The sequence below is a fragment of the Nannobrachium achirus genome (assembly GCF_963921795.1).
Source record: "Nannobrachium achirus genome assembly, chromosome: 16".
In the NCBI taxonomy this organism is placed as follows: Eukaryota; Metazoa; Chordata; class Actinopteri; order Myctophiformes; family Myctophidae; genus Nannobrachium; species Nannobrachium achirus.
The window spans coordinates 9,935,592-9,963,091 of record NC_137823.1 but is presented as its reverse complement, the minus strand read 5'-3'; the positions used below and the strand labels follow the sequence as shown (position 1 = coordinate 9,963,091).

Below are 27,500 nucleotides of genomic sequence, written 5' to 3'. Positions count from 1 at the left end.
TAAGTACATAGTGAAAGGTCAACTTTAGTTTAAGTGGTTAAATATCTGAAAATACAAATTGACATGAATCCAAAATACACTGATGATTGTGCTGTCAAACAATGAAACTATATGGAATCTATGAAAAGGTTGTGGGGGTCCCTGGACCCTGCGTCATCTCTCTCTCTCAACTAAGGGGTCCTTGGCCTGAAAACGTTGAAGACGGTAAGACGCATACAAATGGAAAAAGTACAAAACTATGGCACCGCTTATTTAATAAAGTATATTACCTGAGTCTAGCCAGGTGTTTATCTCTTTTACTGCTTCGAACGTTACCGCTCGTCCCAATTCTGAACGCGGCGCAAAGCCAATACGAACTCTCGTTATTTTACCTTGTTTGAGCATTGTAAGCTGATGAGGGGTCGCGCGTGTGTGTACAGTAAAAACATCTCCCGTAATGCTGCTCTCAAATCTCCACCACACGTAAACATCAATGGAGTCCCAAATCACTTCCTGGCTGTATTCTGTGGACCTGATCTAGAACATACATTTCTACGCTCTGAACGACAGAAAGAGGGGAGGGCCATTTCACATTCATTCCTTGCATAAGGCTTCCCCCTGCCATCAGTTTGGCTACAGCACAGATATATGTGTCCATTGAAAACGATTATGTCTGGAAATAATCCATAGATAATTTTCTATAACATCGCAAAGGTAAGCTACTTTTTGATGGCACCAGCACAAATAAATACATAATAAATATGGCAGTAGTTAATAATACTAAAGTATGTTACCTGAGTCTAGCCAGGTCTCTAATAAAGTATATTACCTGAGTCTAGTCAGGTCTTTATCCAAGTATTCAATACAGAAGAAGGTTCGCTCTACTCATTTAGGCAGTTTCTTCTTTTAAACAGCTTTAAAGTTCTTTGGGTGCAGGATCAGGTACAACATGAAGGAAGGTATAACCCGCACTCACTTTATCCAAGTATATCACCTCAGTCTGGCCAGGTAATTGTAAAGTGTTTTTTAGTTGTTTTTTTTTACCTGAGTCTGGCCAGGTCACTGACCCAGCGGTCTCCCATCCTCTGGCGGTAGTTGACCTCCTCCTCCTCCTCCACCAGCAGCCTGATCTGCTGCTTCATGTCCTGGTCTGAGACCACCACGAAGGACCAGGGCTCTGTGTGGGCCCCGCTGGGGGCCGTGCCTTATGGAGGAGACAGAGAGAGAGAGTTAGACCACCACCAAGGACCAGGGCTCCATGTGGGCCCCGCTGGGGGCCGTGCCTTATGGAGGGGGGGGGGGGGGGGGGGGGGGGGGGAGAGAGACAGAGAGAGAGAGAGAGACAGAGAGAGAGAGAGACAGAGAGAGAGAGAGGGAGGGGGAGAGAGACAGACAGTGAGAGGTGTCTGGGTCAAGGTCTATTCCAATCATCAGAGATTGCAACGTTTGTTTTTGTTTTTTGTTTTTGTTTTTTTCCACGATTTTGTAACCCTTTTCTCACCCAGTGCCAATTGCCTAAGCTGTAATCCTGGGCTCTTTTCCCCTCCTTCAAGCTAACCAGGGGGAGGCAGTATGGAGACCAGGATTACTGCATGTTTTTTGTGAGGGTACCGCCCAAGGGGACACGGGGAGTGCATGCAAATTCCACACAGAGAGGCCCTTTCGCCAACCCCACCTACTGATGACTCAGAGGAGAGAACACACCTTCTAGCTGTGAGGCGAAATCGCTATACCGACAGTCCTACCGACAGCGCCACCGTGACTCCTAGAGTGTTATTGCAACTTATCGTTTTACTTGACTTACACGCTAAATAGTTCTCCTTTAGGCCTGGGCCACAAGGTAGTGGTCCAGGCACTTAGGCTAGTAATCCGGCTCAACAGCGTGTTGCAGGTTCGAGTCCCGATCCTGACGACCTTTCCTGCCCTTAGGGATATGGTCCCCTATTGAAACTCTAGCTTTTACTATTTTTCTACCACTTTTTGCAGTTCTGGCCAAACCTGCAGTAAATTATTTTAGGAAACTCGGCAACATAGTAGAGGGCTACAGTAAATGCCAAACGGAGAAAAGACAAAACTCACAGCCATTGTCCAAAGGGTGATGCTGTATGGCAATCAATTGAAAAATCCAAACTTTTGAACAGGTATAACACATGCTCTGTTTGACCCAGAGCCCTGGAAGCTCAGTACACATGATGCACCTCCTCATGCCGAACAACCTTCACAGTTTGACATTTGACCTCTGACCTTTAGACTCACAGATCACACACACACACACACACACACACACACACACACACACACACACACACACAGACCTGCGGTGCGGATGACCTCCTCGATGACCTGTCTGGGGACGGGGTCGGGGCTGATGAAGCGGACGCTGCGCCGCTGGTCCATCACAGAGAAGAAGCTCTGGGCTCTGGACAGCATGACGTCCTCTGGGTAGCGCTTTGGGCAGTACGGGACGTGGGGACAGGTGTCCTCTTCTTCAGCGCTGTCCACCCACTCATCTGACTCTGCAACAACAGTACACGTGTAAGACAGTGGGGCAGGGGTCTTTAATGCTTTCAGGCCGAGGACCCCTTAGTTGAGAGAGATGAAGCAGGGACCCCCACAACCTTTTCATAGATTCCACATCGTCATTGTTTGACAGCACAATCATCATTGTAAAAGCCACTGCACTGCGTTTCTTTGTTAGATTATGTTTATCATTTGCATTATTATATTCATTATTATTTAGTATTATTTGGCACTATTAGTCTTATTAGTTTATGAGTTAATTGTTAATTGGATTATTGGTTTGGGCACCAGGGCAGGGCATGCCACTCCCAGGCATGATTGATTGACAGTCTATATAGGCCTGGAATATAGAATATATAAAATAGCATATTCTTTTCCTACTTGGTCCGTGTCTCAGAGGAGGGCTGTGGGCACTAGGTCAGAAACCCATCAAATTGTGACATCATCGATGGGGAATCCAAGTAAATAGAAACTGCAGGCTTTCTACTCCTGAGAAGTTGCAATGTTAAAGTGGAAGCCATTGTTCTCGCGATAATAAAAATCTTTTCAAAAATATTGTTTAAAAAAAAAGAATCTGTCAAATGATGAAACAAGATGATGGGTTTCTGAACTTGCCACAGCTCTCCTAAGAGACTTGGACTGAGTAGATTTTTTTTTTTGTGCTATTTTTATTATGAACATTTGTGAGTACCAATTATATGAAGATAGGTTGAAAAGTGGCAAAGTCCTCCTTCAATCTACACGCTCGATGCTTAGCATCTCTCTCTCTCTCTCTCTCTGTCTGTCTCTCTCTCTCTCTCTCTCTCTCTCTCTCTCTCTCTCTCTCTCTCTCTCTCTCTCCACTGATCTCTGACGCACAGAGAGCACTAGAGTCACTCAGCTGTGATTATTTTGTACTGTGACAACCGCCCACTCCTAACCCTAACCACAGAACCACGACACACCATAAGCCTACTATTCATAATGGAACTAAATATTTTGAGATGGGGCTCCGTGGCGAAATACATACCATTTTGAGGGTCCTTCACATGAAAGAGGTTTGAGCACCACTGACATAGAAACATAGTTTTTTTCAAAAAAGGATCTGAAATATTCAAAGACTTGCACACATTTTCAAGTCTACAAGCTTGCATCGCGGCACTCGGTGCTGCGCTGTGAGCTATTGTTTTTCAATAGTTAAAGCACAAAATAATGCGTTCCCAGTCTAAATGGGTTAAGCCCCCTCCCCCTATGAAGAACATTCAAGGGGGGCCCCACAGTGAATCCTTGTACCCATGGGCCCAGAATTTGGTGCCACACCCCTGCCTATAGTCACAACCTACCGTCCTCTTTCTGCCTGATCTCTGTGTCGTCCTGCAGGTCCTCGTCCACCCAGGGTCTGTGGCCTGCTTTGTGGTCCTCGGCGCGGGCCTGATCGGGCTGAGGCCGGGGACCCCCCTTCACTCCGGTGCCCCCGGTGGCGCTCCGGTACATGATGGCCAGCAGCAGGCACAGAGCGGCCACGAACAGCGGCGTCAAGTCGGACATGAGCGCCATGACGCGGCGGAAAACACTTGAAAACTCACCCTAAAACAAACTCGCCTTGGGGCGTCTATATCCAGCGAAGCGGTAGAGCGGTCTAGAGCTGCCTGGTATTCCTGTAAACGTAACCTCGGTAAACTATGCCTAAACGGTTAAACCTAACCTTATTCCTTAACCTTAACCTCTCCGTTATGGTGCCAAATCTTAACCTCAGTGAAACGGTTGCCAAAACCGATAACCCTATTCCTAATCTTAACCTCAGTAAAGCTATGCTTAACCCTGAAGTTATATCTAAACCTTATCCTCAGTAAAAAACAAACACAAGAATACAAGAACTGTCCAACCGAGTGTTCAGCGTGAGGTTCGGCGGGAAAGAAAATCGGGCGAGAAGGTATGTTGCCGAGTAGACTGGTTACTGCGCACCGTCCGCACGGCAGCGGCTATAGGCTAGGCTCTCTCTCTGTGTGCCGTGTGCTCTGTGTGCACGGCTAGGCTCTGCAGCGCTGGTCTGGAGAGAAGCATTGGACTTTAGCTTGTTTTGATTAGCGAGGGAGGGAGGTCAAGTTCAACGACCTGGATAAAGTACAGCTGCTTTATGGCTGATAAAGACTGTTAAGAAGCAGTTGTGTAAAGAAGGTGAGCACTTTTTCCACCACTGTTCAGAAGTACTATGCTCACATTGAGGACTGATAAGTAAAAGTAACAATACCACAGTGATTGTACACACATTTATGTTCAGAATTCAACTGTCTCATTCCTATCCACAACTTTCCAACATCCCATCGTGTATTGCGCAGAATGTGCAGGCAGCATGATAGACACTTAGACAGTGATGCGTTTTGCATCATAATATGCATCATGCTGCATCATTATGATGCAAAATGCATCATCATTCATGCTGAAATACTAAAATATAACACAAAAAAAATCGCACCCGTGCGAAGTGAGCGGTGCAAACTAATTCCTGCAAGGGCGCCTGCGCGAATCAGCGTTGATAGGCATGCATGGCAATAATATTTTTGTTGTGTATGTTGTCAGTCTGGAGGTCTGCTCAGACTATATAAGGTTTTCGTGTGTCCTGACCTTTACACCGGCTCAAATTGAACACCAACCAGGATTTGAAACAGCAATCATATTCTGCAGGGGTAATGTAGCGTGGTCGCTGTCTTGAATCCTGGGTGGTCGTAGATTTGCGCCAGAAAGTTCCAGGATATGCGGTTGGTCAGACTTTTTATGTCAGTTACACCATCAGGAGTATATTATGCGCAACATACCAGCCAGGTTTGTTAGTATCCTTGACCAGACCAAATAACAATTTATTGTGCACATTCATGTGCACATTTATGTCACCAGAAACTCCATTTGGAGTAGCCGAGATGCAGGAGAAACTCTTAAATGTCGCTGTCTGAAAACAGATAGAGCCAAATAGAGCTTCTTGTGGGTTATAAAGCAAGGGGGAGACAGAGGGAGAACAGACAGGAGGTCAGACAAACAGCCTGGCCATTAACAGCTTGGTGGCAGTCAAAGAGTGAATAGAAGAGAAAAATAATATGCAATCCAGACCAGAAGCTCAAACAAAACAGACAGAGGGCAGAACGGAGAGGGGATCAGACAGACAGAAAGATGGAAGGACCTTTCCTGAACTTTAAACCGGCACAAATCTTTCCTAAACTTTAAACTGGCAGATCGAACACCACCCAGGATTCGAAACAGCAACCATAGTCTGCAAGGGTAATGTAGCGTGTTCGCTGTCTCGAATCATTGGTGGTGTTCAATCTTCCAGTTTAAAGTTTAGGAAAGGTCCAGGATATGGGTTTGACTGACGGCCAATGCCAAGAAGTGCTGAATTTCCTGATCTAAATTGACATGAACAATACAGCATTTGATTGGTCTGTTCTGTTTGGCTAACAAATGTCGTCATGGGTAGAACAGTTTCTGATTGGTTGATTCTAATGTTTAGTTACTCAACTAGCCAATCGATGAAGAATGAAAGAATCGTCCCGTGCTAATATGTTTTAACTAAATAAACCGAAAGTGAAATATAGGAGCGGTTTGCACCGCTCAAAAATAACTCAGGATTGTGTTGATCTTGTCCCAATCAACAATAAAATAAGATCAGGTTGTCCCAGAGGTGAACTTGCCCTTTAAATATTTTTCCCCCAGCAATGGATATGATAAAGACACACAAGGGACAATAAATAATTAAGCCACAGAATGAGTTATCTGGAACTTTTTTGAATAGCCTACCTGTGTGCTTGTAGATCGGCTTTTTTCACTACTTTTGTGCGACGGCCTTGTATGATGAAGCAGGGCTTTGCTTTGCGAAAAAATGTACAAATTTGAAACTTGGAGATGCAAGGTTTCTGCCCGACAGTGACGATTTACTTTGTTGGCCGCCCAGCCCCCAAAATGGAACGAAGGCCGACATTTTATTTTACATTTTTTCCTAATGGCCGGCCTGGACCGGCCGGGAATGAACCGGCCGTTCGGGAGTTGTCCCGCTTTTCCCAATGGCCAGCACGTCCCTGTCTATGCCAACGTATTGTGTTCTGCCCTACATGCACTTAGTAACTCTGTTTTCATAAATATCTTACTGCACTGGTATTGTTTATGTCCACTGTACAAGGCATTCTTGTACTTCTGCTTATGTGGACTTAAATAAACATTTCAAATGTGTGCGTGCGTGCGTGTGTGCATGTGTGCATACCACTGTATATGTGATGGTTAATGTGTATCTATATATTGACTCTTGAATGAATAACTTTCCACTGCAGTGACGTCATGCAGCTCTCTTCACCTCGTATACCTGACAACAGGTGACATGAGGTGACAGCACCACTATTACCTGTTCAGGCCGCCAGGTGGCAGTGTTACCTCTCTAATAATACCATGTGAGCATTCTCTCTCTCTCTCTCTCTCTCTTAATTTAATTCAATTCAATTCAATTCAATTCAAAGAGCTTTATTGGCATGATACATCATATTACATTGCCAAAGCAGAAGTGTACAAAGTACAATAGGCCTATCAAAACAAAATGTGTACGGTAGGCCTATGTGTAAGTGAAAGGAGTGTAACAGTTTTCATGTATCAAGGCTACATGCAGGCAGTGCAGGGAAGTACAGGTGAAGTTGGCATGAAAACATGAATAAAAATGGTATCATTCTTTAGTGCTGGATTTGTGCTGAATTGTGCCGTAATTTTATAATTTGTGCTGCTATAATTTTTTGAGATATTTTAAGTTATAGGCTAGCGTTTGCTGAGCCTTGCACCCCCATGTTTTTGTTGCAAAAAATTGAAAATAAATTGTGTCATTCTTTTTTTTTTTTTAAAGATTTGTTTTTGGGCTTTTTGCCTTTATTGGATAGGACAGTAGACTGACAGGAAATGGGGGAGAGACAGGGAGTGACATGCAGCAAAGGTCACCCGGATCGGGAATCGAACCGGCGACGCCGACAGGCATTGATGCCGAAATGGCAATGCCTATATGGTATGCGCCTGGGCCACTAGGCCACCAGGCGCCCCAATTGTGTCATTCTTTAGAGCTGGATGTGCTCATTGTGTTTTTATTATGTTTGTTTATATGTATAAATATTGATCTGGTTATGAGCGATCAGAATAGCAGCAGTACCGTGGTGTGCCTTACAGAGGGCGGTGTCGAGCAGCAGTACTAGGCTAGTAGAACATAGCAGCAGTACAGTGTTGGTGTATTAAAATATCCGAAAAGTGATACCAGGACAAATTATAACAATTTCAGCACAAATACAGCACTAAAGAAAAGCACCATTTTTCTTTTTTTTCATCATATGGGGTGCCAACTTTACAAATCATTAGGTCTTTAAAAGAGTAGTTCACCCCCAAAATGATTTTTCTTTTCCCTGTTGATTACTCGTGCTATGGAGAATTGAGTTCAATAATATGTTTTAGTTTTTGTTGCATTCCTAAGACATAAATTTGATAACTGTAGAACTAGGCGCATTGTTCATACACGTTATGTCGCCTACCAGCCGCCGTACTACTTGTTGAGTCTGTATGTGCGCATGCGTGCCACTCAGTGTAGTTATTATTCTGTTGTTGTTGTTGCCAACTGGAGTTCAACTTATACTCTTTGCCAAGAAGTACTAATAAACTCATGAATGAAACCGGAGACTATTATTGATCACCACATGAAACATGGTGTCAGAAGTTTCGGACCTGTCGCATCCACGGACGGAGGAGTGCTCAGAAGAGTGAACGGACCGGGACACTTTAACGTTGCGTGCTAAGCTACAGTGAGTGCTAACGTTAGCAGCAGAATGGCAGAGGGATTCCGTAAACCAGACCCGCTGGTCTTTGACGGCAACGTCGCGGAAAACTGGAGGATATTTGAGCAGGAATATGACATATTCATTGCGGCAGCATGTTCAGACAAACCTCCACGTACACAAGCCTTTATCCTGCTGAATCTGGCGGGCTCAGAAGCCATAGAACGTGAACGCTCGTTCGTGTATGCACCAGCTATTGTCGACGATGACGGCAATGAGGTGGTCCCGGCCGAAGCGAGAGAAGACCCCGAGTGCTTGAAAAAGAAGTTCCGTGAGCTTTGCAATCCACAAACAAATATCACCATGGAAAGATACATGTTTTTCACCAGGAACCAGAAGCAAGGTGAGACTGTGGAAGCATATGTGAGTGATCTGAAAAATAAAGTGAAGACATGCAAATTTGGAAATCTACAGGACGAGCTGGTTAAAGACAGACTTGTCACAGGCATACATAATGACACTGTAAGGAAGATTCTACTGCGCAACAGTGACCTAACCCTGGCAAAAGCAATTGAAACTTGTCAAATTCACGAATTAACAGAACAGCACACTAAGACTCTGGCTACACCAAGACAAAACACAACAAATGTGGACACTGTACGCTTCAAGACAAGGCAATCACAACCACGGCCATTCAAACAGAAGACATACACTGAAAGTGAAAGCCAGCAGTCAAATTCCACCTGTGGCAACTGTGGACACAAACATGACCCAGACAGAAAAATGTGCCCTGCTTTTGGTCAGCAGTGCCACAAGTGCAACAAATGGAATCACTTCAAACAATGTTGCAGGTCGACACAGAGCACCTACAAACACAGACAAGGGAGAGCAATAAATGCGGTTGACACTGCCCAAGGCTCAAGCAGCGGTGACGAGTCATACTGCATTGATGGTGTTTCCATAGCCACTGATGTGATTGACACAGAGGGCGCACTGGAAGATGATGAAAAGGAGGAAATATTCTGCACTGTCCAGGTCAATGGAAAGCCCTTAGAACTCAAAGTGGATACTGGGGCAAAATGCAACGTGCTCTCAAGTGATGCCCTGACACAAGTGAGACGCAAAGAAAGACTAGACACTTCAAGGAGGACAAGGCTTGTCGCATATGGAGGCGACGAAATCCCCTCGGCAGGCTCAGTGTATCTGTCTTGCCAGTCAGCACACCAGCCATACAACCTACGATTCCAGGTAGTGGAGCGAGATGTACAGCCACTGCTTGGTCTACGGGACAGCCTTCGTATGGGTCTAGTCAGCTTAAGTAAGGAAGTACATCAGCTCCGTGTGAAGGAAGAGCCTAGTTTTTCACGTCAGATGTTCAAAGACTATGCTGATCTCTTCACAGATGATCTGGGCACACTCCCGATCACCTACAAAATGACACTCGACCCCGAGGCACAACCTGTTGTCAGGCCGGCGCGCCGCATACCAGTCGCGATGCGTGACAAGGTCAAAGCAGAATTGGACAGGATGACAAGCCTGAGTGTCATAGCCCCAGTTTCGGAACCTACAGAATGGGTCTCAGCCATGGTGGCGACCCACAAGAAGAATTCTGATGAGATAAGACTTTGCATCGACCCACGAGACTTAAACATTGTGCTTAAACGCCCACACCACCCCATGCGCACCGTGGAGGATGTGGCTGCACAAATGCCACACTCCACAGTGTTCTCTACCCTGGATGCAAAGAGCTCCTTCTGGCAGATTCCCCTACACAAAGAGTCTTCCAAACTGACGACATTTAGCACACCATTTGGGAGATTCAGGTTCCTAAGAATGCCATTTGGAATCAGTTCTGCCAGCGAGGTGTTCCAACACACGATGGAGCAAATCTTTGCCGGCTACCCGTGTGCGGTGATAGTTGATGACATCATCGTTGGAGGAAATGGGGAGAAGGAACATGATGAGAACTTAAAGAAAGTCTTGGACCGAGCACGTGAGGTCAACCTACGACTCAACCCCCTGAAGTGCAAATTCAGGCAGAGTGAAATCGCATACGTCGGCCACCTCTTCACAAGCGACGGACTCAAGCCAGACCCATCCAAAACAAGGGCGATTGAGAAAATGCCAGCACCAGACAACGTCGCAGCTGTAAGGCGCTTCCTTGGCGTCATTAACTACATGGCCCGCTTCATTCCGAACATCAGCGAGGTCTCAGCCCCCCTACATCAGCTGACACACAAGGACTGCGAGTGGTGCTGGTACGAACAACACCAAAATGCTTTTGACACACTCAAGAGAGCCCTCGTCAGCCCACCAACGCTGAAGTACTATGACGTGCACAAGCCAGTAACGATTACCTGCGACGCTTCCCAGCATGGCCTTGGGGCGGCGTGTTTGCAGGACGGAGCTCCCATCGCCTATGCGTCTCGCACCCTGACACCAACCGAGACACGCTACGCGCAAATTGAAAAGGAACTTTTGGCTGTTGTATTTGCTTGCTCCAAATTCAACGACTACATCTACGGCAAGCGCATCCAGATTGAGACTGACCACCAGCCGTTGGTTACCATCCTGTCTAAACCCCTGCACACGGCCCCAGCCAGGTTACAACGCATGATGCTGCGCCTGCAAAAGTACACTTTCCAGCTGATCTACAAGAAAGGCAAGCACATGTACCTGGCAGACACGTTGTCTCGTGCTCCACTGAAGACGACAGAACAGCACAGGAACGAGGAGGCCAATTTTGAGGTGATGTCCATCCAACACATCTCCTCCTCACGGCTTGAAGAGCTCAGAGATCACACAGCGAAGGACAAAGACATGCAGGCACTCTGCAAAATCATCCATAATGGATGGCCTAAGCGTAAAGTCAACCTGCCAGTGAGCGTGCGCCAATACTTCACGTTTGGAGATGAGCTGGCCATCGAAGACGGCGTCGTCATGAAGGGACCCAGGCCAATCATTCCACAATCACTACAACGTGAGTACATCACAATTCTGCACAGAGGTCACCCTGGCACAGAAGCCACGAAACGCAGGGCCAGAGACATTGTGTTTTGGCCCTCCATGTCCCAGGACATTGAAAGAGAGACTTTATCGTGCTCCGTCTGCAACAGCACAAAGCCCCATCAACAAAAGGAACCACTCAAGCTCCACCCCGTCCCGGATCTGCCATGGTCAACTGTGGCCACTGACATTTTTGAGTGGAATGGCCAACATTACTTGGTGCTGGTCGATTCATACTCAGGATGGTTTGAGATAGACCTGCTACGTGACATGACCTCCACCACCGTGATAACCAAGTTGAAGCGACATTTCTCAGTTCACGGCAGCCCCCATCAGCTGCTTTCGGACAATGGGGCCCAGTACACTAGCCAGTGGTTCAAAGACTTTGCCTCCACATGGGACTTCGTCCATGTCACCAGCAGTCCAGAGTTCCCGCAGGCTAATGGACTGGCCGAGAAGGCTGTCAGCAGCGCAAAGAAGCTGTTGGAGAGGTCTAAACGTGATCGAACTGACGTTTTCCTGAACATTCTCAATATCAGGAACATTCCACGTGATGCAACGCTTGGCTCGCCAGCCGAGAGATTGATGTCCAGACAGACACGCACCACGCTCCCGATCAGCAAGACGCTCCTGACTCCCGCTGCCAAAAGTAACGAAACTGTCAAGGCGCAACTCATCAAAAAGCGACAGTATCAGAAGTCGTGGTACGACAAGACGAGCAAGCCTCTGCGCCCACTTGCTGAGGGTCAAGTTGTACGGATGCAGACCGTTATGACCGCCTGGCGACGGTAAAGCGGATCTGCAAGGAACCACGGTCCTACGTCGTCGAATCGGATGGACACGACTACAGGAGGAACCGGAGGCACCTCCTACCTGTGCTGGAAGCACCACCGGCGGCGGCGTCGCGGGTGGACGACGACGACCAGACAGCGGCCGCCCCACCGACCAGTGACCAGCAGCAGGGTGGAGCTCCGGCATCTCCAGCCAGGTCCCAGGCCGTCTTCGACGAGGGGGGAGCGGTGCAAGGGCCTGCGCCACCCCTCCCGCAGCCTTCCGGAGATCTATACGTGTCCCGTGCCGGGCGCGTCTGCAGGCCCAACCGTAAGTACCAGCAGTAGTTACTGCATGGTCAATGGACTGTCACAGAGACTTTCCACTGGACTGTTTTTCCACTGAACTGTTATTGTAGGGCAGGCTATGTTGGACTGGTGACTTTTTGCTGTTTTCAGTTGTAGAAAAAAAAAAAGAAAAAAAAAAGAGACTGGAACACTTGTTAAATGCCATTGTTTTGTTATAAGGAAAAGAATATATATTATGTTTGCTTTTCTGATGCCAAACAAGTATTGCACTACTGCTTATATGTTAACCTATATAACAGGCAGGGTTCCTTGTCCTCACCAAATGTGCCTGCTAAGATGTGAGTACACTAACTTTTTACATTTCATTATTTCAAGTTGTTTATGGGCATATAAACTAAAGAGGAAGGATGTAGAACTAGGCGCATTGTTCATACACGTTATGTCGCCTACCAGCCGCCGTACTACTTGTTGAGTCTGTATGTGCGCATGCGTGCCACTCAGTGTAGTTATTATTCTGTTGTTGTTGTTGCCAACTGGAGTTCAACTTTATACTCTTTGCCAAGAAGTACTAATAAACTCATGAATGAAACCGGAGACTATTATTGATCACCACATGAAACAATAACAATAAACGTACCCCCATTGATTCCGGATGGGGACCCAAATCCTGAATCAATGGGGGTAATTTATGTCTTAGCATTGTGACAAATCCCAAAAAATATATTATTGAACTCAAGTCTTCATGGCATGAGTAGCCTAATCAATAGAAAAAAAAAAGTCATTTTGGGGGTGAACTACTCCTTTAAGGTGGTTGTGTTCCAATTGATATCCTTCTCCTATCACAGCATCTCTCTCTCTCTCTCTCTCTCTCTCTCTCTCTCTCTCTCTCTCTCTCTCTCTCTCTCTCAGCATAGTCTCCTCCCCCTGCCTTTAAATAGCGGCTGGGTTAAAAACAGGCTCTCCTCTCCATTGTGTCTCCTCTTCTCCTCTCCTCTAAACGGCAAAAAGACCCTCTCCTCCGCTCCCCGCACACACGCACGCACACGCTCTCTCATTCCGCTGTCTCGCCCCATTCTCCCATCCATCCATCCATCCATCCTCCGCATCCTCCAAACAGCAGCATCCATGTCGGCTGCCAGCACAGAGAGCAGCCCCGCGGTCCCCGTGGGCCGGGGGGTCTTCTTCCAGCCGGGCCCCGTGGTCGGCGGTGGGGGTCCCACCATGGTGGTGTCCTCCGGGACCCCCGTGGTAGGAGTGGTGGGGATGGGGGTGGGGGTCCCCGACCCGGTGCAGAGGAAGCAGGGGAAAGTCACCGTCAAGTACGACCGCAAAGAGCTGAGGAAAAGACTGGTTCTGGAGGAGTGGATCATAGAGCAGCTGTCAGGACTCTACGACTGCGAGGTAATTCATGAATCTGCTATCAAATAATATAGCCTACTGTATCTACGGTAGGCCTATATCTATTAAGGCTGGGTGATAAGCCTATTAGGAAAGCCATCGATATTATTACTCACGATATTAGTAAAAACAGTGGCATTATATGGTTTTCTGCTTTAGGTCCACTGCCTGCCTAACCCAGATAATGAATGGGTGAATTTCAAACTGTCTTTTGTCTATACCTTGCAAGTCGATACATCGATATTGATAATTCTATCTATCTATCTATCTATCTATCTGTCTGTCTGTCTGTCTGTCTGTCTGTCTGTCTGTCTGTCTGTCTGTCTGTCTGTCTGTCTGTCTCGACTCTCTCTGTCTGTCTGTCTGTCTGTCTGTCTGTCTGTCTGTCTGTCTGTCTGTCTGTCTGTCTGTCTGTCTGTCTATATATCCACATCTGTCTGCCTGTATCAGATTATCTAATATAGGCCTATCTATATATCTGTCGTGTCCTTGCACTGGGTGAAAAGAGAGATTATCTGACATATACTGGTAGAGTATATGACCAATTTTGTACCAGTATACTGGGCATATACCCACATAATTGGACGTTTTCAGTTCAAGAGATTTTCAGGCATATTCCCCTGTAAACTGCAAATAATAGGTGATATTCTGTCCCCAGCTAGACAAAGGCACACAAAGGCACACCCTGCTGTGCCTTTGTCTAGCTGGGGGCAGAATATCAGGGGAATATGCCTGAAAATCTCTTGAACTGAAAACTTCCAATAATGTGGGTATATGCCCAGTATACTGGTACAAAATGGGTCATATACTCTACCAGTATATGTCAGATAATGTCTCTTTTCATCCAGTGTTGACTGTGTCAAACCAACATCTGCATCCATTCCTTCCAACTCTTTTTGAGAGTGTGAGAAATGGAACCAAATGGACCCTGCCAGGGTCCATTTCTCACACTCTCATGGTTATGAGGATGAATGTAGGTCAATGTTCTGTGATGACAGACAGACAGACAGACAGACAGACAGACAGACAGACAGACAGACAGACAGACAGACAGACAGACAGTGGTGTAGGCTATAGCCTATGTGATGACAGAAAGACAGACAGCAGTGTTGTAGGCCATAATGTGTCTCATAGGGGGAGAGGATGACATTTATTTTTTTGCAGAATCCTCTGTTCTCTTTGTAATGCTGACATTGCAGCTACAGTAGGTACTCGTCGTTGTCGGGTGGAAACCTTGTATGTCCAAAACATTTCATTTCGTATTCATCATTTAAAAAAATGAACTAGTGAAAACAGCCGATCTACAAGCACACAACGCCTCGCACCGCGAGGCGTTGTGTGCTTGCAGATCTGCTGTTTTCACTACTTTTGTGCGACGGCCTTGTATGATTGCGAAAAAAATGTACAAATTTGAAACTTGGAGATAGAGGTTTCTGCCCGACAGTGACAATAGGCTATGCTAGACTTATTTGAATGAATGGTGATGAATGGATGAATGAATGAATGAATGAATGAATGAATGAATGAATGAATGAATGAATGGATAAATTACATGTTCTTTCAACCAAAACAGAGCATGTTAATACACTTGCAGATGGATGGATGGATGGATGGATGGATGGATGGATGGTGTCCCTAATCTTCCATTTATAAATCTAGAACCCTATATAAACATTTGGGGTCTGAGAGGCTAAATGTCATCAAACGGTGTTCTGTGGCTCCAATGAATGCCCCAATCTGCCTCGATGTGAAAAAAGTTTGAAAACCACTGATGTATGCTATGAATATTGGCTTAGTGTTTTGAACCACTGGCTATAGGCTACAGACCCTGCTCTGTCTCCTCTCTCAAGCAAAGTTTGGTGACTCTAAAGAAATGCTCATGTACATACCGGTAGATTGACAGGGCTGCCGATGACATTGCAGTGATTGCACGCTGTATTTTGATTGTCTTAAGTACCAGCTCTCATGCCTTAACTTAAAGGCCTGTCCATACTGTCGGAAAGGTTCCGGTTCAACTACCAAATGACGTCACTCGCATCTTCTGAAAAGCTTTACCCTGAATTACAGTTCGGAAAGCTGCTCAAACTCAGAACTCTCAGACGAAAAGTTGGGTGGTCGGGGGCAGTATGGACAGGCCTTTAAGTTAAGGCACAAGAGCTGGTACTTAAGACAATCAAAATACAGCCCTGAATCTTAATGAATTCATCTTGCTCCAAGCTACTCAGTGTGTGAATGGACAGTCTCAGTGGCGTCAGTTCAGAAAAAGCTAAGGTATGGCAACATGACTGGTGTATTGTATGCGCGCCTTCGCGTGCGTGCGAGATACCAGTCATGTTGCCATACCTTGGCAACAGGCATGATACATTTACATTTTTCCCCCCTTTTCTACGGTTTCTTGGCCTGGATATGGCAGCCTGGAACGGTTGTTCAAGTGCAGCTAAACTTGGCATGTTAGTAAACGTGCCACAATTAACAATAATGCATTGCACCTGTGCTGCTGACCTGCGGAACCTGGGAATATACCATTTTGTCAAGATGGTGAGAATATAATTATAATACCTTGTTAGAGTGACCGTTTTGTTACATTTTGCATTTGTAGTTATTTTACTGTAATTTAACAACATAATAACCTGCACAGATAGACAAAGAGACATTCACAGATTTATATTTTAAAAGTAACTTTTATTTTCCCCCCTTGACCCAGGGTATGGCAGCTGCATACCCCTGCCATACCCAATTGACGCCCCTGGACAGTCTTGTCAGCCCATGTTGCAGTAGCGCAGGAGATGCCTTTGTTACGCCAGTGGCTCAGGAGGTAGAGTGGCCTCCGCCACTGGTCCTTGAGGACCACTTGTGGTCCTCAAGGACCACCAGTGGTCCTCGAGGGGGTTCCAGGTGGTCCCTGCAGCTAGATGATGGAAGAGTTGGTAACCAAATGCACCCTTATAGATCTTTAACTCGTGGGAGCGTAAAATGAAACCAAATGGATCCTTATAGATCGTTAACTCTTGAGCGCGTAACCCTGAAGATTTAAATTATTAAATCTTAATTATTAAAAAAATCTGCATCTCGCAACGTGCATGAATTCTACTCGATTAGAGAATGTAGAAGAATTGTTATTTTGATCAAGGTTTACCTGTTATCTTTATGGTACAAACATCAATACAGCATGGAATTCTGGACAAAATCTTCTTTTGGGTCTGAGAGGCTACATGTTAGCTGAACGGTGCATGGTCCCGTGGCTCAAATACCTAATCAATAATGGATTATGGACCTTGATGTGAAAAAGATTGAAAACTACTGATATCCAGAATAAGGAGCCAGCATTGTAGACAGACAGAGGGTTCATCATGTCTGCTGTAGCATCAGTCAACTAGGGGTGGGTGATATGGAAAAATACAATATCACAATATTTTCCAAAGCTGTATCACGATACACGATTTTATCACGACTTTTTTTCACGTTGGTTTTTATGGTTATTTTTCAAGTTACTTGACAAAAACTAGACTCTCTGGGTTCCTTTTGGGAGGTTTAAATTCAACTTTACAAGTATGTATCTCTGACAGTATAAATGAAACCAAATGGACCCGTAAGGGTATACTGTCAGAGTTAAGTGGAGACCTTGACATTTTAAAGTTTGAGAACTACTGATTTAGACCAAAATGCAGGTTTAAATTGAATTCTGCAATGAATCTCTGTATTAACGATTAAACAGGATTTTTTACAAGGCTCCCTCTATTGTATCACGATGTATACGATACCTCTGAAAAGGCATATCGTGGAGACATTGTATCGTCTCAGCGATAATTATCACCATATCGCCCACCCCTAAGGTCAACCCGCCGCAATGCGGCCATTCCTTTCTAAAGAAGGAGAAAAAGAACTCTGGCATTTGGTCTCTGTGCGTGCGTGTGTGTTTTTATTTTTCATCAACTTAACTAATAATTCCACTACTATCACACACTGACTGAGGAAGCATACTGAAACATAAAAAAGAAATATAAGTTATGTAAAAAAAAAAAAAAAGAATAGTTTCAAATGCTTTGTTGGGGAGCAATAAAAAAAGGTATATTTTGTCACAAAAAAACAGCAACCTGCTTAATTTATGCTCCATCATACAGTGTTATGTGCCGAAAGTGGTTATTTATAAGCTCTCGTCACATCACATTTCGGCACGTTGAACTTGTTAGCTTGTAGTAGGGATGGGACGATACGCGATATTATCGTTTATCGTAATAAAAAAACCACTCACGATAATCGTATCGTGGAGATTTAATTTATCGTGATATCGTCCTCCGTCATGCACTGGGATCAATTCACCGTTTATTTGCCGAGCTGCATATCCGGTACCATTTAAACCCTCTATAATTGGTAAAAGGTACTTATAATATACGTACTTGTTACAGTAATTTTTTTCACTATCTATCAAATGTCTTTGCCAAAAAATAGCTGCTCTACAAGCTCACAACGTGTCGCGACACGTTGCGACATGTTCGGCCCCAGGATAATGGATGTTGATTATCGCGATAATATTGTAAATCGCGATTTCATTTGGCACAATAATCGTGATATGACATTTTCATATCGTCCCATCCCTGGCTTGTAGATCTGCCATTTTCAGCCACAGACATAGGCCTACAGATATGATATCCAGAATAAGGAGCCAGTATTTTCTAGACAGACAGAGGGTCCATTATGTCTTGTTGTAGCATTCTGTCTCAGATGAAAGGCTTGTTTAAAAACCCCTCTGGCACTGGGTCTCTCTGTCTGTGTGTGTGTGTGTGTGTGTGTGTGCGTGCGTGCGTGCGTGCGTGCGTGCGTGCGTGCGTGCGTGCGTGCGTGCGCGCGCGCGTGCGTGTGTGTAGTGGGGGAGGGGTGCAGAGAGAGAGAAAATAAGGGCAGTGGGTTAAAACCATATTGCTGGTGATGCTGACTGGCTGACTGACTGACTGACTGACGGCACAAAGGAACCAATCATCTCCCCCTCTTCTCCGTCTCCCTTCCCCATGTCCCGCCCCCAATCCCTTTTAAGGCAGTTTTTTGGTTGTATAGTACGACGGTGTCGCGCGCCGAAACATTGGCAGATCTACAAGCTTGGAGGTTGGCCATGTTCGACGACATGCATGAATCAAGCATTTGTATGCATGTATCATGCATGCAACCGAAAGGTTCATTAGTCCGAATTTAGTTAGGGTTACTGAGGTTACGGTTAGGGTTAGGGTTAGAGTTAGGCATAGTATTCTTAACAAATTCGGTCTAATAAACCTTCGGTCTAATGAACCTTCGGACTAATGAACCTTCGGACCAATGTCATGGCACCGTCTCCGTCCGGCCAGCCGGACGGTCGGACAGCCGTCCGTATGTCCGTGTACGCTTTTTTACGGCCTATTGGTTTGTCGCTCTGACATCAAGCTCTGACATCACTGTGATGTCGGGGGAACCACACTAACAGAATCCCTTTTATGCCCATATATGGAGATCCCTGATGTCATCTATATTGAGCCCTAACAGGGCTTCATATGGGAATGCCCATATATGGAGGAAGACAGCCCATATGATGTCATTAATATTAAGCCCATATCTAACAGGGCTTCATATGGGAATGCCCATATATGGAGGAAGACAGCCCATATCTGCATGGCTGGTTCTATAGATAGGAATCTCCATATATGGGCATAAAAGGGATTGTTTGTATGATGTCAGTTGTCATAGGACTTTCACATAACAAATAACTGAGTAAGCATGTTTGGGCTCTCACAGCATATCTCCTTATACAGTACATGGCGCCATGGGAACCAAAGAGTTCAGTAAAGGGGGTGGGAACCCGTCGCCGATGGCTGTTTGCTTAACGATGTTGACTGCTACGGCGATCGCGTCATAGTGGAGCCATCCTGAAAACCGTGCTGCTTAAAGTCTCTAATATCTAGTTCCAGGCATCCCATAAGAGACGAGTATGTGTATGTGTGTGTGTGTGTGTGTGTGTGTGTGTGTGTGTGTGTGTGTGTGTGTGTGTGTGTGTGTGTGTGGGTGTGTCTGTGTGCGTGTGTGAGTGAGTGTGTGTGTGTGTGTGTGTGTGTGTGTGTGTGTGTGTGTGTGTGTGTGTGTGTGTGTGTGTGTGTGTGTGTGTGTGTGCGTGCGCGCGTGTGTGTGTGTGTGTGTGTGCTGCAGTGTCAGTGCTGTGTGTCCTTTAAGGTCAGTATGTGGATCACTTTCATATGAAAACCTGACACCGCTGGACAAGCACATCACGGCCCGTGCACGTGTGTGTGTGTGTGTGTGTGTGTGTGGGTGGCCGTGCACACCGTGTGTATCTGTGTGTGTGTGTGTGTGTGTGTGTGTGTGTGTGGGTGGGGGGGGGGGGGGGGTCCCCGTCAGATAAATGGATTTTAACTTCCTGTACCATGGAGGACATGACTGTGCAGAAAGAGCACTGTGTGTGTGTGTGTGTGTGTGTGTGTGTGTGTGTGTGTGTGTGTGTGTGTGTGCGTGCGTGCGTGCGTGCGTGCGTGCGTGCGTGCGTGCGTGCGTGCGTGCGTGCGTGTGTGTGTGTGCGCACAATAGCTTTCCTTGGGTACCATTAATACAGCTAGCCCTTACCCGTTCAAAGATATGAGCTCCGAAATGATGTGCAGTGTGTGGGTTATGGGATATATATGAGGGATGGAAAGTAACTTTAACTGGTGCTTGCATGATAATGTAGGAGCATCAATGTAAGAAATACCCGTTTCGTTTAATGGCCTCAGAGATACTGTGTATCGCAGCGCGATGCGTTTTGAGCTTGTAGATCGGCTATTTTTGCCTCTTTTGAATTGGAATCCTGAATTATATTTTTGTTATTTTTTTAATTGGAAAATTTTACATTTTGATTAAATTCAAACGCATTTAGTTATGTACTCATGTTAACTTTATGAACCTAAATACAAATACAACATAAAAGAAGACATTTTAATACTACTCATTAAAGCTACTAATATAAACTGATAGAATTAAAGCAGGTCATGTTTGGAATTGTAACAGCTGAAATCAATAATATATCAGTATTTCGGTATGAACCTGAGGGCCACATTAAGTGGTGGTGGGGGCATGTGGCCCCCGGGCCGCCAGTTGCCCATGTATGGTCTGGTCTCACCCCGGACCTTTCCCCATAGACCCACTTCACCTTGTCCTGCCTCCCCTCCCGTCCAGTGAGATCCTGATTGACAATCTGAGCTCCTCCCGGCTTCACAGCCGTGAGCTGTTGGCCTAAAAGACTGCCTAGTCGGCCAGAGACTATATAAGCCTGTCTGTGACTGCTCTCTGTTTGATTCGGGTCCCTTCTGTCCGAGTCTCTGATGTTCCACCCTGGGAGCGTGTCCATATTGCAACATATAATTTGTTCAGCGTTCCATTTGTTTGACTCGAGTGAATGTTAACCACACTATGCAGATGAGATGAGATGAGATATACTTTATTAATCCCTGAAGGGAAATTTGAGGCGTTACAGCAGCATAGTGAGACAATACATAGATAAACTATTGGACCAAAACAAGGACACAACAAACACATGGACACAAACACAAAATACCTGAGTCCATCCATGACTCTGTGCATGAGGGAGAGTTTCTTATACATGTAAATTGTACTGCGTGATGGCAGTTGGCAAGAAAACGTCTATACCGCTCTGTGTGCATTTTCGGGGGGGAAAGTGAGCCCTGGCTGAAGGTGCTCTTCCTGTCCTGCAGATCACCATAGAGTGGATGGGAGGGGTTAACCATGATGGAGTTCAGTTTGTGCCTAGTCTCGCGTGGCCAGACTGTTGCCTCCGCGATTTTGGCAAATGCTCCTGGCATACAGTCTGGCAAACCGGGGAAGAAACGATGAGTGCGAGATAAAGCGGATGTGATGCAACCGCTCCCTTGGTGCAGTAGCAATAACATGTCCTACTGGAAGCGTTATGTCTCCTTTCAACATTTCCGGGGGCTTTATTTTGTCTTTCTCTGGTGTTATTGGTGTTACCTCCATGATGTTTTCAAAAGCTTTCTTAAACTATACACCCATAACAATAATGGGCAGCTCGAATGACTTTGTCTGAGCTATTGTGTTTCTGTTACGTTTCCAATGGGACTACAGTTCAGTGGCTACTTCCGATACTCGCCGTTCGGGAGCTGCCGTTCCAGACTCTATATAGCATTCGGAGATTGTGGAATAGTTGTCTGGCTACGCGAGACTAGTTTGTGCCTAACCCTCCTCTCTGCTACTGACTGCAGCCCTTCCATTCAGAGGCCCAAACCCTAACCCTAACCTCAGTAAAACCATGCCTAAACCTTACCCTAACCCTTAGTCGACATAATGAAACGTAGAAATATCTAGATTTCCCTGTTCGCCCTGTGAGGCGTACCTTTGTTTGTATTATGTTGTTATTGAAGTAAAGTCTTGGTTAAACTCCTTTGTGGTTTCCTGCCTTTTACTTTTGTTCACGTCTCTCCTGTCTATGGGAGAAGTGATAACTACCTCCTTCTCTGGCCTCCTGAGAGGTGATCCCACGTGCGTGCAGCGCGTGCATATTGTTTTTTTCTACGGTTAAAAATTGTTAAAAACTGTTAAAAACGGTTCTGTACGGCGACAGAACCATTTTAGGCTTAATATAATCGGGTTAATTTATAGAATGATGTCTTTCTTACCTATTTGGGAGAAAGTTATGTCACAGTGAGACACAGGCCGCCGTGCGTCGCACAGGCTGACGCAGCTTGTCCAGTTGTATGTCCAGTGAAAAAGAACCGACAGTTGTAAAGTACTGTTATTTCATTCATATTAACCCATTTAGTGCTCCAGAAATTAACGGGTTAACATGTCCAGCGCGCCTCCCGCAGGCTGCACCCACGACCGTTGTCTTATTTTGAAGGCCAGAAGTCCATAGCGTAAACACTTTCGGTTTGACGTCATCACGTCATGACGTCATGACGCTTGTCGTTGTTGTTGTGTTGTGTAATGGCCGATCGGTGCTTTTCGACATGTGTTTTATTAGCGAGAATCTACTGCCATCTTCCCTCTGAAAGTGTTGTTTGGAGATAATGGACATTAAAGATGAGATTCCCCGTCTGCCTCAATGTTATGGGATTACTATTTTGTGCTCGTGGATCCGTGATGATGATAAATCAGCAAGGGAGATCGTCTCGGGACCATCCGCGAGACATCTCGCGATTGGCACTGCGAACATCAAAGGGAATTTCGCGAGATATCTCGCCTCGAAAGGCGCTAAATGAGTTAAGCAAGACCTGTCAAAAACCTGTCTGTTTACAATACAAGCTGATTATATTCTCGCGCCTGAGTCTCGACTCTCGAGAAGAGAACCCAGTCTGCATCTGGGACCAGTGGTTGGTCACTTATAGACGCCCACATCTCCCACAGCGAAGTACAATCATTCATTTGCCAGATTGACAGTTCGACGACGAATCAGAACGCATTGCGGGTGGCAGTTCCGTTTTTTTTACCGTATCCAGCCGGATATGGCAAGCATTTGCAGGAGCAGCCCGGGATTTCCGGGAGGTTTAGTGCCACTCGCGGCTGTCCGGGAGGAGACGCTGATTTCCGGGAGACTCCCGCAACATCCGGGAGACTTGGGATGTCTGCGTTTTGAAGGATGCCAGCGAGCTACATGTCTTAAGGGAGGTAGTCAAGGAATTCCACACCTGGGTGGCAGTGTTGTAGAAGGAGAATTTACCCATATTTGTCTTATGGGTTTGTGTCACTAGATCGTTGTGTGTGCTCCCTCTGGTGTCGTAGCTGTGGGTTGGCTGTGAGTTGTGCGTTTGGGTCCAAAACACACTCTGCCTCCTGGCACTGTGCACTTTCACCTCACTTTGATTCACAACCATTTCATCTCCAATCTCACCCTCATTGCCTTATCTCAGTATATGGCCATATAGTCAGGGGATATCTTTAAAAGTCCTGGAATAAATTCCTTACCAAAACATGTCTTCACCAATGTGTTTGTAAAGGTGTCTAGTAACACATCTCACAAAGACTGAAATTCAGTTTCCCTAGGAGAATCCTTGACAGCTGATGTGTTACTAGACACCTTTACAAACACATTGGTGAAGAAATGTTTTGGTAAGGAATTTATTCCAGGATTTGACACTATTTCTGAAGATATCCCCTGACTATTACACGTCTCTAGGGATGGGACAATATGAAAATTTCATATCACGATTATTGTGACAAAATAAATTGCGATTTACGATATTAACACGATAATCAAAATCCATTATCCTTGGGCGGAACATTTGCCAAAAAATAGCAGATCTACAAGCTCACAACACGTCGTGTTGCGACGCATTGTGACAGCGTTGTGAGCTTGTAGATCAGCCATTTTTTTGGCAAAGACATTTGAGAGAGTGAAAAAAAAAGAAACGTTCTAGAGAGTTTAAGTGGTACCGGATATGCAGCTCAGCAAATAAAAGGTGAATTGATCCCAGTGCATGACGGAGGATGATATCACGATAAATGATATCTCCACAATACGATTATTGTGAATGTTTTTTATCACTATATACGATAATATCGCTTATCGTCCCATCCATACACGTCTCTCTCTTTCTTTTCTTTTCAAATCTTTTTTTATTTAAATCTCAACGTCGCAATAAGGGCAGGTATACATAATGACACCCCAACTCCTATTCTTATCATAGTAAAATTACAATTATATAAATTAAAACACACAAAAATAGCATGAGTTCTGAGGACCATCATAGTAGGCTATACATATAGAAAGACAAGTATAGGAAAAGAAAAACTGTCCATAAAGGTAAAGGTAATACAAGAAAAACATGTTTTCTCCCCTCCATATTCCCAATTTAGTATTTAAGCCAATTCCCCATACCCTACTGTTCTATGCAAGATCTATCCCTGCTAATTCCCATAGTGGTCATTGGGTGGGTGCATAACTCCTCCTCTCCTCTCCTCTCCTCTCCTCTCCTCTCCTCTCCTCTCCTCTCCTCTGATAACAGAAGGTGAACATGTCAGAGATAGATTTCTCCCATGTTCTCCAGGGGGGCTGTGTGTGTGTGTGTGTGTGTGTGTGTGTGTGTGTGTGTGTGTGTGTGTGTGTGTGTGTGTGTGTGTGTGCGTGCGTGCGTGCGTGCGTGCGTGCGTTCATGTTTGCTCTTCAAAGGACTGCAAGGAGAGAGAGAGAGTGGGGGGATGGGGAGTAGAGAGGAGAACAAGGTAGATATGGGGGTGGTGTGTGGGGGGGGGGTAGAGATGGAGAAGAGGCTGCATTAGCCTAGCGCAGCTAGACTCTATCTCAGTGGTCTTCAACAGGGGGTCCGGGACCCCTGGGGGGTCCTCAGAGTTACTACAGGGGGTCCTCCAAATCTTTGAGTGATAAAAAAAAAATCTCTTTTTTTATATTAACCACGTCTTGAACCCTAGCGTCCATATTCTGAGAACTTTAGCCAAAAATAGCAGTTGGCTCACAATGCCTCGCGCTGCGAGGCGTTGTAGATCGGCTATTTTTGGCTAAGAAGTTTGGTGTAGGGGAAAAAGAGCAGACTAAGTACAGAGTGAAAGGTCAAGTTTATTAAGTATTGACTGAAGTGGTTAAATATCTGAAAACACAAATTTACATGAATCCAATATACACTGACGATTGTGCTGTCAAACGATGAAACTACATGGAATCTATGAACAGGTTGTGGGGGTCCCTGCTTCATCTCTCTCTCAACTAAGGGGTCCCCGGCCTGAAAACGTTGAAGACCCCTGCTCTGTCTGCCATGGCTAACACAAGGCAGCAGATTAGTCCCGCTCAGCCACGTCATTCTTTCACAGCGGTGGTGCGGGGGAGGACTTTCACGTTACAGTTCTTCCAGGATTGTTAACACACGTTCCTCAATACAATAACGGCTTTCTCAAAACTGCACGCTCAAAACCGAAAACCTCACACACAACATGCTAAACCTACTAAACTCCCTTCGCAAGATGACTCTTTCTCGTCAAATTTGGTACACACAGCAATATTTTCAAATGTCAACACACACCAGTCATACACACAACTAAGCATTTGCTGCACACTACCAAGCATTTACAGCACACTGAAGTGCAAAATTGAAAACAACGGTAGAAATGGAACCCACCATATGAATGACAGTGACTCTAGAGTATGAGCTATTTCTCCTTTTGTAAAATGACTCAGTGTAGGCCTACTTTTTTCACAGTCAAACATAAAACAGCACAAAATATGCAGCCAAAAAATATATATATATTTTCGTACATGATTTAGGCATCACACTTCCGGTTCCTGTCTGGCCAGAGGGCTTTGTCTATTCACCATATTCCTGGCCCCGCCCCCCGGCTTCATATTCTGAAAGAGGTGGAGGCTGAAAAAGCTGGCCTGAAAAACCACAGATATAAAAAGCTAGATACCGTACCTCGTCCACCCGCTGCAGTTGATTGGAGCGACCCGTCCAACTTGGTGGGCACAAAAGAGGAAGTGTCGAGGGTAGGCTGCCACTCAAAAACACTACTGGCCAATTACAACGCGTCTTTTCCAGGACTTTTCCATTCAAACCTGCCTCTGATTTACCTACCGACCTTCCGTGTCTGTCCGCACACAGAAGAATTCCAAGCCTGTCAATCAAAAATGCCCACCAAGGCGAGACGGGTACCAGAGAGCCGGAAGAGGCGTCTACCTTTTTATGTCTGTGTGAAAAACATCATTTGGTTTCCTGTGTCCTTGCATTAAAGTGTCAGTAGCGAAAATAGCGTAGGCTGCCTTACTTTCTAATATTTTTTAAACCAGTGGTTCCCAAATCTTTTCATATCAAGGACCCCAGATTACCATATTTGTCCACAGTCGCAGACCCCCACCTGACAATATGTGGTGCCAGGGACCACCACACAGATTTATGCTGTTAAAATGTTTCATAAATATTCAAAATATTTTTGTTTATTTTCCTGAATATTTTTTAAATAGCAATAGGCCTATACAAGCTCACAATGTGTTGCAATGTGACACATTGTGAGCTTGCTGATCTGCTATTAATGTAAAAGTACATTTAAAGTAGTAAAACTGAGCCTAGTTGCTTCTGTTGGGCTTATTTATTTGGCAAAATCAGGCAACAGACAATTCCCGGTCACTTCCTTACTTGGGAGGAAGTGAAAAGATGTTTTTGAAGCAGCACATAGAGAAAAACTCTCTAGCGCCCTCTGTAAAAGGCAATGGCAGCCTCCATAGAGAGGGCCAGGAATAAGGTGAATATGTTGTTCCATCTGCACAAGTCAGAGTCTAATGCAGATAAGGGAGTGTGAAGTAGTGCCAAATCGGGTCGAGCGATACGTGAAGTGAAGGCTGTGCAAATTGTGCAGAATGATTTTTGTTGACAATCGTGAAAAACTAATGTTTAGCTTTTGATGAATATGGACACTGCATTGTGTTAGTGTGTTAGTGTAAACCATGTGAGTATGGACACTGCATTGTGTTAGTGTAAACCATGTGAATATGGACACTGCATTGTGTAAGTGTAAACCATGTGAATATGGACGCTGCATTGTGTAAGTGTAAACCATGTGAAAGTGGACGCTGCATTGGGTTGTTAATAGGGAATTTAAGTAGCCCGTTTCTACTACCGCAACGTGAAGCTGGACTAATGCTGCTATGACACAATCGCCGTTGCGGTCCAAACAGCCGTCGGCGACGGGGTCCCACCCCTTTCACTGAACGCTTTGGTTCCCATGGCGACGCAGCAGACGTTGTAGACGCTACGTGGAAAGCTAGCTCCTG

At 45.4% G+C, this 27,500-nt stretch overlaps 2 protein-coding genes across 3 annotated transcripts in view; one reads left to right on the top strand and one right to left on the bottom strand.

The window, feature by feature from the left end:
* iyd (iodotyrosine deiodinase) overlaps positions 1–4,509 on the bottom strand; it is a 13,231-nt gene extending 8,722 nt beyond the window's left edge. For both annotated transcript variants that reach the window (XM_080743923.1, XM_080743922.1), the window contains exons 1-3: positions 3,822–4,509; positions 2,295–2,495; positions 1,024–1,183 (exon numbers count right to left, since the gene is read on the bottom strand). In XM_080743923.1, the coding sequence (XP_080600049.1) occupies positions 1,024–1,183; positions 2,295–2,495; positions 3,822–4,035 (575 nt within the window). In that variant the 5' untranslated portion in view covers positions 4,036–4,509. The remainder of the gene's footprint in view (positions 1–1,023; positions 1,184–2,294; positions 2,496–3,821) is intronic.
* Positions 4,510–13,471: 8,962 nt separating this feature from the next.
* ppp1r14c (protein phosphatase 1, regulatory (inhibitor) subunit 14C) overlaps positions 13,472–27,500 on the top strand; it is a gene marked incomplete at both ends in the record, with an annotated part of 26,058 nt that continues 12,029 nt past the window's right edge. The window contains one exon of the mRNA XM_080744678.1: positions 13,472–13,747. Within this exon, the coding sequence (XP_080600804.1) occupies positions 13,472–13,747 (276 nt within the window). The remainder of the gene's footprint in view (positions 13,748–27,500) is intronic.